The sequence below is a fragment of the Eucyclogobius newberryi genome, unplaced genomic scaffold, assembly GCF_026437365.1.
Source record: "Eucyclogobius newberryi isolate DKJ021-1_F unplaced genomic scaffold, fEucNew1.0.hap1 SCAF_21, whole genome shotgun sequence".
Lineage (NCBI taxonomy): Eukaryota > Metazoa > Chordata > Actinopteri > Gobiiformes > Gobiidae > Eucyclogobius > Eucyclogobius newberryi.
Genome location: NW_027315846.1, coordinates 2,464,649 through 2,477,148, shown reverse-complemented (window position 1 = coordinate 2,477,148; position 12,500 = coordinate 2,464,649). Strand labels below are relative to the sequence as shown.

The 12,500-nt window shown below is 42.9% G+C and overlaps 2 protein-coding genes across 2 annotated transcripts in view; both read left to right on the top strand.

Moving 5' to 3' along the window:
• The window catches only part of LOC140370900 (cell division cycle-associated protein 4), a 6,206-nt gene extending 1,472 nt beyond the window's left edge, over window positions 1-4,734 (top strand). Inside the window, exon 2 of the mRNA XM_072458169.1 lies at window positions 1,440-4,734. Coding sequence (XP_072314270.1) covers window positions 1,444-2,076 — 633 coding nt within the window. The 5' untranslated portion in view covers window positions 1,440-1,443 and the 3' untranslated portion in view covers window positions 2,077-4,734. The remainder of the gene's footprint in view (window positions 1-1,439) is intronic.
• Window positions 4,735-9,114: 4,380 nt separating this feature from the next.
• LOC140370971 (uncharacterized) overlaps window positions 9,115-12,500 on the top strand; it is a 67,587-nt gene continuing 64,201 nt past the window's right edge. The window contains exon 1 of the mRNA XM_072458251.1: window positions 9,115-9,216. Coding sequence (XP_072314352.1) covers window positions 9,115-9,216 — 102 coding nt within the window. The remainder of the gene's footprint in view (window positions 9,217-12,500) is intronic.

The following is a 12,500-nucleotide window of genomic DNA, read 5'->3' as shown; positions in this document are numbered from 1 at the left end:
CGTGGGCGTGGCGTAGGCGAGCAGACAAACGCAAGCCCCGCCCCTCCAGTTACGTGGGCCGGGCGGAGGTGAGCAGTCAGGCGCGAGCCCCCCCCCTGCATGTATGTGGGCGTGGGGCAGGCGAGCAGATAGACCCAAGCCCCACCCCCCTGCAGTTACTTGGGTGTTGCGCAGGTGAGTAGACCGGCCCGAGCCCCGCCCCCGCAGGTGCGTGGGCGTGGCCTAGGTGAGTAGACCGTGGCCCCAGACGGGTAACGGCCAGCTCACGGTGAGTCACGGTGGAGGAAGCACAGAGGAATGCGCTTTAGTCATTGCCGTAGCGACGCTCGCACGGCACGAACAGGAACAGCTCGTCGCAGCTTTACGATCGCCACGGTGATGGTGACGGTGCTCACGATCAAACAGGAAACGGCCTGAGGGGTCTTTAGTTATTGTGTAGTTTGATGTTTGATGTCGAGGTGTTTAAGAGATGGAGATTCAGTCGTTTCTACGGCAACAGTCAAAGATCAGTTTGGTTTATTTACTCAGTTCAAGCGTTTTGTGGAGTTTGGAATTCAGACTTTAGCACTGAAAAAGTCTGTGTTAAGTCTTAATGTGTTAATGTTTGTGTTGTTTGTTTGTCCATTGCTTGTTTTTGTTCTTGTTGTTGTCTCTATGGTTACGGGTTTGTATTTGTAAAACAGGAGAGAGAGAAAAGTAAGAAAATCTATATTGACAACCATTTTTATTTGGTTTTAATAAAAATAAAAAATAAAATAATAGAAAATCATGATACATGTTTTGACATATTGCGCAACCCTAATTTAAACATTGTGTTATTGACAGTTTCTCGTTCTGTAATTACAACATCGGTCACAATTAGCAACTTTTTCGGAAAAAACTTCCATGCGGACATATTTTTTAAAAGTTGTATTATATAAAAAAACTGCATATAACAAGTGTTTCCATCAAACTAAACATTTATTATGATTATTTTTTCCTGCATTAAACATATAACGTGATATAGAGCCTTTTTAGTACTTTTTATAAATGTAAATTACATTAACATAAATTTTTTATTCAAGTATCAAAGTGAAATTAGCTGCATGGTATAGATACAGCTTAAAAGCAACTCGCGGACGCTGTTAGCATGCTCGCGCCGTCAGCATGATTGCGCCGTCAGCATGCTTGCGCCAATAGCATGCTCGCGCCGTTAGCATGCTCCACTCTGGCCTCTGAAAGCTGTTAAAAAAACGCGTCTAAAATCATCGCGGTAAATAATGCGACGCTTGTAAGGCTTTAGGAAAGTGAGGAATAACTCTGGACACATGAAACCGTTTAAAAATAACAAGTTTTTCACGTTTTTAAGAGAAGTAAACATCACGTGCAGCGCCTTTGACTCAAATGTTGCGTCAAAGGTAGATTTCATTAACCCCGTCATCCATGTTTCCCCCCTTCAGGCTGATGTTGGGTCGCGGCGTGAAGCGGAAGTGGAGTTGCCTGGAGGAGGAGCTAGAGGTCGGCGAGGACAAACCCCGGCCGGACGCGCTTCCGGAGGGGCCGTCCTCCAAGTCCCAGCAGAGGCAGGTGGTGCTGGGCCTGTGTCTGGAGAAGCTGCAGGCCGGAGTGGAGCTCAGCCTGCGGCGCTCCGTCCTGCTCGTCAACACGCTACGCCAGCTGCAGGAGGAGATGCAGCGCGACGGCGAGGACGGGTGCGCCCACCGCGAGTCCCGCCTCCTCGACACAGCGCCGACCTGTCCCGACTGCACCGGGGAGGACGACCTAGACGGTCTTTCTTCGCTTCCCGAACTGTCCGAGCAGGAAGAGAACGGACTAAACGAACCGAAATCGCTCTCGCTCTCGTTCAGCGACGCGGTCAACGCCATGGGTTACCTCGGCGACCTGGCGCTGGACGACATCTTCGAGGACATAGACACGTCCATGTACGAGTCGTCGGACCTGTCCTCGGCCTGGGCCAACGGGGTGTCGCTGTGGGCCGACGAGGATATTAAGGCGAGGCAGCAGGGGGCGCTGCAGTCCTGCATCTCGGACCTGAACGAACTGGATCACATCATGGAGATACTGGTCAAGTCCTGATGTTCAACAATGCAAGAAACAGAAGGATCCATGTTGAGGTTTTTTTCGATTTTCAAGGCTTTATCGATTCGATCGATGTTAGATTATTTTGGGGGTTTTAAGATGACAGACAAACGTAAAGACTAACGGCGTTGTCCGTCCTTTACTATCGATCCCGAGAGCAGCGCATTTTGTAGCAACAGGAAGTCACGACGTAGGCATTTCACCCTGGAGAGACTCAGACACAAAAGCAGAAAATATGTTTTAGCAAACTTTATTGCAAAGTTTATTTGGCGCTCAGACCCCGGTGGAAGGCGTAGCGATCATGGGCACTCCATGATCTGATTGAATTAGATACCTTTCCCCCGGAGCCTGGAGACTGGTGGTGGTAGATGTGGAGAGAAGGTAGAGAGAATAATAGATGCAGAGGAGGAGGAGGGGAGGTGGTGGGTCGCAGATAGGGTTTGAAGCGACTGAGCCATCAGCCTGAGGCATAAATGCCACCGCCTGTGCGTTGATTGGAGCGGGGAGGAGTGACTGAGAGCGTTGATTGGGGATGAGGAGCAGGTGTAGGGGCCATGACGCGGACGTCCCCTGTCCTTTTACCAATCCTTCTTGGCCGGGAAAAACTGCATAACCTCTTTGGGATAAGCGCAGAAACCTGGAAGAGTCCATGGTGAAGTGAGGGATCTGACTCTCACAGACGGACAGGCGGACGCCCGCTTGAGTGCGATGATGGCGCTGGAGAGAGGGGTCCTTCCATGGAGGCCGACGCAGATTTAGGTTAGGTCTTCCAGGTGAACTTACGCAGGCTTCATTTGTTGTTTTCAAGACGCATTTTTTACACCCGAAATGACAATTGGGAAATAGAAGCGTCGGAATGACCACTCGCCACAAAATCCTCGGATCGATTTGCCGCGTTTCGTAGCAACAAAAAAACCCATGAAGTAGCATTCTTACGACATTAGCGGCGACTTTGTTGAGCCTTGCATTTCGAAAAAAGCATTGACACGTTTTAAAGCCATTTTTTGTACATTTTCGCAGACACACGCGCCTACTGTATTCACAACCAGAGACTTTGTCCTTCTCCGGTGAAACAATAAGTGTAAATCCAGTCGTTACCGAGATGAATTCAGAGCAAGAAGTTATTGTGCACGGTGAACACCAAAGACTTATTACGAGGACTCGGAAAGACTGGACGCCTTTGTGTATTTATGTTTATTTATGAATGAAAATCACCCACGAACTGCAGTTTTAGGACATTAATTTATAAATCCTGGCCACCATTTTGGGCCTCGACGTCACGTTTCTGTTTCATAATCACTGGGAGAACTACAACTCTCCGGCAGCTTCTATTTCAAGTGTATTTTACTGCATTTTTTTGGACAACAATCACCACACAACTTTGCCAGAATTGTAACGACTTCTTAAATATTTATTACGGCCTCGTTTCGGGTCAAAAATGCGTCTCGTGTATTTCCAACGCTCGGTAATAGAGTAAAAAAACATGCTTTTACTCCGGTGCTACCTCCGCGTTTCAGCCGTTTCCATGGCGTTTCTCGAGCCTTCGGACTGTCCACGGTCTGCGTTTATTTTTCTTCAATGTTTGGACTAAGCCACCAACTTTATACAGATGTGCAATAATGTAATATAATGCAGATATATATTTTATTTTAAAGCTCAACAGTCAGTTTTATTGTTTCTGTTTCCATAAAGATGCAATATTTCCCGCCCAATTTTACCAGGCAATGTTGATTTATTTAGCTCAATTTTTTCAACAATTTTTTCCCAATTTTTTTTCAATGTTTCCATTTTTTTTTATTTAATTTTTGCACCATTTTTAAAGCTGAATTCCTGCCGTTTATTTCATCCAAACATTCTTTCCCTCCCTCTCGAAAAAGCTTAGTAACCCACCCTCGCCCCGACACCGTGCCTTACTACTGAACCTCTCCGTTAGCCGCCGTCGGTTACCATCATTACTCTGATTTTTATGGTTATTACGGTTATTTTCACTGGTAAAAACGCCCGGGTTAGCGCTTACGTAAAGGCGCGCTGGAACGTGGTGGAGCCCATGACTTCCTTTCCCTTCCTCCCCCCTGTTCTGGCCGCTCTGAGCTTAATGCATCATGACAAGCTGACAGCGAGGGGGGGGGGCGGCGGCGAGGGAAGAGCCACGAGGAGGGGGGAGGGAGGTGAGGAGGAGGAGGAGCAGAGGAGGGGAGAGAAAGCACACAGAGGCAGTCAGTGGGGGGAGGTGGGAGGAAGGAGCAGCCTGCGTCACCGGTTCCTGTGGGCGGGACTTCTTTTTTTTTCCCTTTTTCTTTTTTTTCCCGCCCGGCGACCAATCGGAGCGGGCGAACGGGGGAGCTCTCCTGCTTCAATAACAACTTGTTTTTTTGCTCCTCTCTGCACAGAAACAAGGGACTTTGACTCGACCGACTGAGATTTTTCAAACCACTTTTATATATAAAAAAAACACAAAGACAAAAAAACGAGAACAGGATTTGCATGTCATTTTAAAAGTGTTATTTATAATCGTACGGAAGCAAAGCACAACGGCGTCAATGTAAACGGAAGGATGGGAAATGTTTATTATGTATTGTACTTTTTTTCCCCCTTTTTGTTTGTGTGAGATATTTTATAGATTTGGTTCATCGTTATTATATAGTAAAAATTTGAAATACCTGAGCCGGTGTGGTGTGGTTCTTTGGCGCTTATCGGGTTACGTAACTGTCCCTGCGGCGCTGTTCTTTTGGCGAGACGGCGCCGACGTCCAGTATATACAAACACGGATGTAAACGTATATCTATATATGTATTTGTGTTTTTCGTACAGTTTCCACATGGTTTTAGATTAGAATTATATTGACGGTAGAATTAATTGAAAGTGGCGTTACGATTTGTGCATCTATCCACTGCACCTGTCACGCTCACATGACTAGCCCTACAGAAGGCGGGCGGGAGAAGTGTCTTGCTCGAGGACACAGTGACAGTGACACTATGCGATGCCGGCGGTCAAACGTTAGGCATTCAATTGTGTGCGATTCTAGTCCAGAGTCGCCGTAATCTCCCGTTCGTCCAGAGGTGGTCCACGGCGTTTCAGAGGTCATTATTATATTATATTTGTGCGCATCCAGAAGTACTTTTCAATCTAAAGGTGCTGAAAAGAGGGCAGGGCTTCAGTATGAGTCCATATAAAGCTCCTCATACCGGGTTTACTTCAGATTTAAAATGAGTTGAAACCTGTGGTGATGAACTGCTGCGATAGCCACAGCTGCCCTGGGGCAGGCAGACGGAGAAGAGGCCACCGATCTGCGCAGGTGGCTGCGCTTCTCACTCTTCACTCGCTCAATATATTCACACATACGTACAAACCCGAGGACGAAACAACAGGATCAGCTGCACCAAATCACCATTTTCACTGTCTAGTTCCTGTTTATTTGTTTGTTTGTTTGTTACACAGGGCCTTTGGCAGTTGTTTAGAAGTAAATAGATGTTATAAATGTCTAACAACGCTAAAATATTTTGTGTTTGCCTATTTGAAAACCTCAACATGCGTGTGAAACGTCTTTGATGTCAGGTCCAGCACCTGAAATCCTCAACACGCTTGTGAAACGTCTTTAATGTCATGTCCAGCACCTGAAATCCTCAACACGCTTGTGAAACGTCTTTAATGTCATGTCCAGCACCTGAAATCCTCAACACGCTTGTGAAACGTCTTTAATGTCATGTCCAGCACCTGAAATCCTCAACACGCTTGTGAAACGTCTTTAATGTCATGTCCAGCACCTGAAATCCTCAACACGCTTGTGAAACGTCTTTAATGTCATGTCCAGCACCTGAAATCCTCAACACGCTTGTGAAACGTCTTTAATGTCATGTCCAGCTGCTGAAACCCTCAACACGCGTGTGAAACGTCTTTAATGTCATGTCCAGCACCTGAAATCCTCAACACGCTTGTGAAACGTCTTTAATGTCATGTCCAGCACCTGAAATCCTCAACACGCTTGTGAAACGTCTTTAATGTCATGTCCAGCACCTGAAACCCTCAACACGCTTGTGAAACGTCTTTAATGTCATGTCCAGCACCTGAAATCCTCAACACGCTTGTGAAACGTCTTTAATGTCATGTCCAGCACCTGAAACCCTCAACACGCTTGTGAAACGTCTTTAATGTCATGTCCAGCACCTGAAATCCTCAACACGCTTGTGAAACGTCTTTAATGTCATGTCCAGCACCTGAAATCCTCAACACGCTTGTGAAACGTCTTTAATGTCATGTCCAGCACCTGAAATCCTCAACACGCTTGTGAAACGTCTTTAATGTCATGTCCAGCACCTGAAATCCTCAACACGCTTGTGAAACGTCTTTAATGTCATGTCCAGCACCTGAAATCCTCAACACGCTTGTGAAACGTCTTTGATGTCAGGTCCAGCACCTGAAATCCTCAACACGCTTGTGAAACGTCTTTAATGTCATGTCCAGCACCTGAAACCCTCAACACGCTTGTGAAACGTCTTTAATGTCATGTCCAGCACCTGAAATCCTCAACACGCTTGTGAAACGTCTTTAATGTCATGTCCAGCACCTGAAATCCTCAACACGCTTGTGAAACGTCTTTAATGTCATGTCCAGCACCTGAAACCCTCAACACGCTTGTGAAACGTCTTTAATGTCATGTCCAGCACCTGAAATCCTCAACACGCTTGTGAAACGTCTTTAATGTCATGTCCAGCACCTGAAACCCTCAACACGCTTGTGAAACGTCTTTAATGTCATGTCCAGCACCTGAAATCCTCAACACGCTTGTGAAACGTCTTTAATGTCATAATGTCAGATGTCGTCAGCCACATTTCACATCTGGGTTGAAAGCGCTAAATTGTAAAAAAGGGAGTTATTTCTGGACGACAAAAATCAGGAAAATCAATCTCTAGATTAGTCCCTGGTCCTGGTTTAACTCTAGATTAGTCCTTTGTCCTGGTTTAGCTCTAGTTTAGTCCCTGCTCCTGGTTTAGCTCTAAATTAGTCCTTTGTCCTGGTTTAGCTCTAGATTAGTCCCTGGCCTTGGTTTAGTTCTAGATTAGTCCTTTGTCCTGGTTTAGCTCTAGATTAGTCTCTTGTCCTGGTTTAGCTCTAGATTAACCCCTGGTTCTGGTTTAGTTCTAGATAGTCATTTGTCCTGATTTAGCTCTAGATTAGTCCCTGGTTCTGGTTTGGATCTAGGTTAGTCCCTAATCAGGGTTTAGCTCTAGTCTAGATTAGTCCTTTGTCCTGGTTTAGTTCTAGATTAGTCCCTGGTCCTGGTTTAGTCCCTGGTCCTGGTTTAGCTCTAGTTTAGTCCCTGGTCCTGATTTAGTCCCTGGTCCTGATTTAGTCCCTGGTCCTGGTTTAGTTCCAGATTAGTCCCTGGTCCTGGTTTAGTCTCTGCTCCTGGTTTAGTCCTGGTTTAGTCCTGATTTAGTCTCTGCTCCTGGTTTAGTCCTGGTTTAGTCCTGGTTTAGTCTCTGCTCCTGGTTTAGTCCTGGTTTAGTCTCTGCTCCTGGTTTAGTCCTGGTTTAGTCCTGGTTTAGTCCTGGTTTAGTCCTGGTTTAGTCTCTGCTCCTGGTTTAGTCCTGGTTTAATCCTGGTTTAGTCCCTGCTCCTGGTTTAGTCCTGGTTTAGTCCTGGTTTAGTCCTGGTTTAGTCCCTGCTCCTGGTTTAGTCCTAGTTTAGTCCTGGTTTAGTCCCTGCTCCTGGTTTAGTCCTGGTTTAGTCCTGGTTTAGTCCTGGTTTAGTCCTGGTTTAGTCCCTGCTCCTGGTTTAGTCCTGGTTTAGTCCTGGTTTAGTCCTGGTTTAGTCCTGGTTTAGTCCCTGCTCCTGGTTTAGTCCTGGTTTAGTCCTGGTTTAGTCCTGGTTTAGTCCTGGTTTAGTCCCTGCTCCTGGTTTAGTCCTGGTTTAGTCCTGGTTTAGTCCTGGTTTAGTCCCTGCTCCTGGTTTAGTCCTGGTTTAGTCCTGGTTTAGTCCTGGTTTAGTCCTGGTTTAGTCCTGGTTTAGTCCTGGTTTAGTCCCTGCTCCTGGTTTAGTCCTGGTTTAGTCCTGGTTTAGTCCTGGTTTAGTCCCTGCTCCTGGTTTAGTCCTGGTTTAGTCCTGGTTTAGTCCTGGTTTAGTCCCTGCTCCTGGTTTAGTCCTGGTTTAGTCCTGGTTTAGTCCTGGTTTAGTCCTGGTTTAGTCCTGGTTTAGTCCCTGCTCCTGGTTTAGTCCTGGTTTAGTCCTGGTTTAGTCCTGGTTTAGTCCTGGTTTAGTCCCTGCTCCTGGTTTAGTCCTGGTTTAGTCCTGGTTTAGTCCCTGCTCCTAAGGGTGAAATGGCCTCACAGTGAAAGGCAGAGCTCTGAGTGAAGATCAGGCATGTGGCTCCCTCTGGTGGTCACTACGCTGAAGATCACTTTTGGCAGAACTGAGCGTGACACTGCAAATTCACAGGTATAACTCACACTTGTACTTGTACTTGTACTTGTACTTGTACTCATACTTGTATATCTTTGACACCGCTACAGAGGGGGGGGAGTCCTAGTTGGTGAACAGCCCGTGGGGTCACCAGCCTCTGAACCTGAGGACCGAGAGGTGTCTGATGGAAACTATGACGGTAATGGAAAGCACTGGTCTCAGGTTTCAGCCTCCTCCTCCTCCTCCTCTTCTTCTTCCTCCTCCTCCTCCTCCTCCTCCTCCTCTTCCTCCTCCTCCTCCTCCTCCTCCTCCTCTGCAGCAGACAGACACATCTGCAGTGCCACGGCGGGACAAGCCTCAATAAAACAAACTTCTCCACAGCAACGCCGACCGAACCCGAGTGGCTTCAAATAGACGAATCAAGATCGAGAAAGTTAAGTTCAAGGCCAATCAAGGTCGCAGTAAATGTCCAAACCCTCATATTTTATACCTTTAATTTACTTCATACGTTTGTTGAGTTCAATGAGTTTTATACCTAGGTCTACAGTGCTTCAAACAGAGGATTTGTCATTCATTTATATTAATCATATATAATCATATCCATGCAGTCATATTTTGCAGGAGACGACAGGAACAATGGGGAAGAACTTAAATATGACTAGAAAGAAAACCACGGCCGACAAACTCGTCCCTGGTGAACTCATTCTGCTGCGTCTTCTGTCTTTCGGCAACACGAGCGTAAAGTCTGCGATCGATAATCATGTCCTGAGGTGACACAGGAGGAGACGGAGTCGTGTTACAAGGAGGCGGGTCTGACGAGGGTCGTCAGCTCGCAGCCAGCGACGAGCTCGTTAACGACTGACAGCAAGTTAGACAAGTGTCGTGACTAAAACAACACAATCAATATGCCACTTTTAACCAATCAGCAGTTTTAATATTATTATTATCATCATTATTATTATCATCATTATTATCATCATCATTATTATTATTATTATCATCATCATCATTATTGTCATTATCTTTATTATTATATCATCATTATTATTATCATCATCATTATTGTCATTATCATTATTATTATATCATCATTATTATTATCATCATCATTATTGTCATTATCATTATTATTATATCATCATTATTATTATCATCATCATTATTATTATCATCATAATTATTATTATCATCATTATTATTATTATTATCATCATTACTATCATCATTATCATCATTATTATTTCATAATCATTATCGTTGTCATTATTATTCTCGTCATTATTATCATGATTATTATCATTATCATCATTATTATCATCATCATTTTAATGTCATTATCGTCATTATTATTATTGCCATTATCGTCGTCGTCGTCATTAACATTATCGTCATTATTGTCGTCATTATCATCATCGTCATTATTGTCGTCATTATCGTCATTATTGTCGTCATTATCATCATCGTCATTATCGTCATTATTGTCGTCATTATCGTCATTATCGTTGTCATTATTGTCATTATCATCATCGTCATTATTGTCGTCATTATCATCATCGTCATTATTGTCGTCATTATCATCATCGTCATTATTGTCGTCATTATCATCATCGTCATTATCGTCATTATTGTCGTCATTATCATCATCGTCATTATCGTCATTATTGTCGTCATTATCGTCATTATCGTTGTCATTATTGTCATTATCATCATCGTCATTATTGTCGTCATTATCATCATCGTCATTATCGTCATTATTGTCGTCATTATCATCATCGTCATTATCGTCATTATTGTCGTCATTATCATCATCGTCATTATCGTCATTATTGTCGTCATTATCATCATCGTCATTATCGTCATTATTGTCGTCATTATTGTCATTATCGTCATTATCATCATCGTCATTATTGTCGTCATTATCATCATCGTCATTATCGTCATTATTGTCGTCATTATCATCATCGTCATTATCGTCATTATCGTTGTCATTATTGTCATTAACATTATCGTCATTATTGTCATCATTATCATCATCGTCATTATCATCATCGTCATTATTGTCGTCATTATCATCGTCGTCATTATCGTCATTATCGTCGTCATTATCGTCGTCATTATTGTCATTATCATTATCGTCATTATCGTCGTCGTCATCATCGTCATTATCGTCATTATTGTCGTCATTATCGTCGTCATTATCGTCGTCATTATCGTCGTCATTATTGTCATTGTCATCATCGTCATCATCGTCATTATCGTCATTATTGTCGTCATTATCATCATCGTCATTATTGTCGTCATTATCATCGTCGTCATTATCGTCATTATTGTCGTCATTATCGTCGTCATTATTGTCATTATCATTATCGTCATTATCATTATCGTCATTATCGTCGTCGTCATCATCGTCATTATCGTCATTATTGTCGTCATTATCGTCGTCATTATCGTCGTCATTATCGTCGTCATTATTGTCATTATCATCATCGTCATCATCGTCATTATCGTCATTATTGTCGTCATTATCATTATCGTCATTATTGTCGTCATTATCATCATCGTCATTATTGTCGTCATTATCATTATCGTCATTATTGTCGTCATTATCATCATCGTCATCATCGTCATTATCGTCATTATTGTCGTCATTATCGTCGTCATTATCGTCATTATTGTCGTCATTATCGTCGTCATTACCGTCGTCATTATTGTCATTATCATCATCGTCATCATCGTCATTATCGTCATTATTGTCGTCATTATCGTCGTCATTATTGTCATTATTGTCATTATCATCATCGTCATCATCGTCATTATCGTCATTATTGTCATTATTGTCGTCATTGTCGTCGTCATTACCGTCGTCATTATTGTCACTATCATCATCGTCATTATCGTCATTATTGTCGTCATTATCATCGTCATTATCGTCATTATTGTCGTCATTATCATCGTCATTATCGTCGTCATTATCGTCGTCATTACCGTCGTCATTATTGTCATTATCATCATCGTCATCATCGTCATTATCGTCATTGTTGTCGTCATTATCGTCATTATCGTCATTATTGTCGTCATTATCGTCATTATTGTCGTCATTATCGTCGTCATTATCGTCATTATTGTCGTCATTATCGTCGTCATTACGTCGTCATTATTGTCATTATCATCATCGTCATTATCGTCATTATTGTCGTCATTATTGTCGTCATTGTCGTCGTCATTACCGTCGTCATTATTGTCATTATCATCATCGTCATTATCGTCATTATTGTCGTCATTATCATCGTCATTATCATCGTCATTATCGTCGTCATTATCATCGTCATTATCGTCATCATTGTCGTCATTATCATTATCGTCATTATCATTATCGTCATTATCGTCATTATCGTCATTATCGTCATTATCGTCATTTTCATCATCGTCATTATCAATATCGTCAATATCATTATTGTCATTGTCGTCAATGTTGTTGTCGTCTTATTATTATTATTATTGTTTTTGTTGTTATAGAAACAGCCCCCCCAGTGCTATTTCTGTGTCACATCACACAGATGGGGAAACAAAATACGAGTCAGGCTCAATCTGAGACATTTGATTCATATTCTCTGTGAAAAGATAAGGCCCAGTCCCACTGAAACTAGTCTGAAACTCACTGTTCTAAATGTCAGATACTTATGTAACAAATCACTCAATACTTAATACTTAATACTTAATACTTAATACTTAATTAATAATTGTATTTCTTCTGATTTTATGTTTTTAACTGAAAAACGGCTTGACAAAAACACAGGAAATGATGGTATTTACATGCATTAGGGCTGCTTGATTATTGAACAAAAGAAGAATAAATCAGGACTAGTTCATAGCTCATGATGATGCATCAGTGCAGGTGAGAACAGACGTAATAAAAAGGAGCAAATAAAAAACATCTAAAGTTTAGAGCCTTAGAAACGTCATGGAAACACAAGTTCATGGAAGTTTGTGAAGAATCGCCTTTTTTGTTTCTTGTAATAATC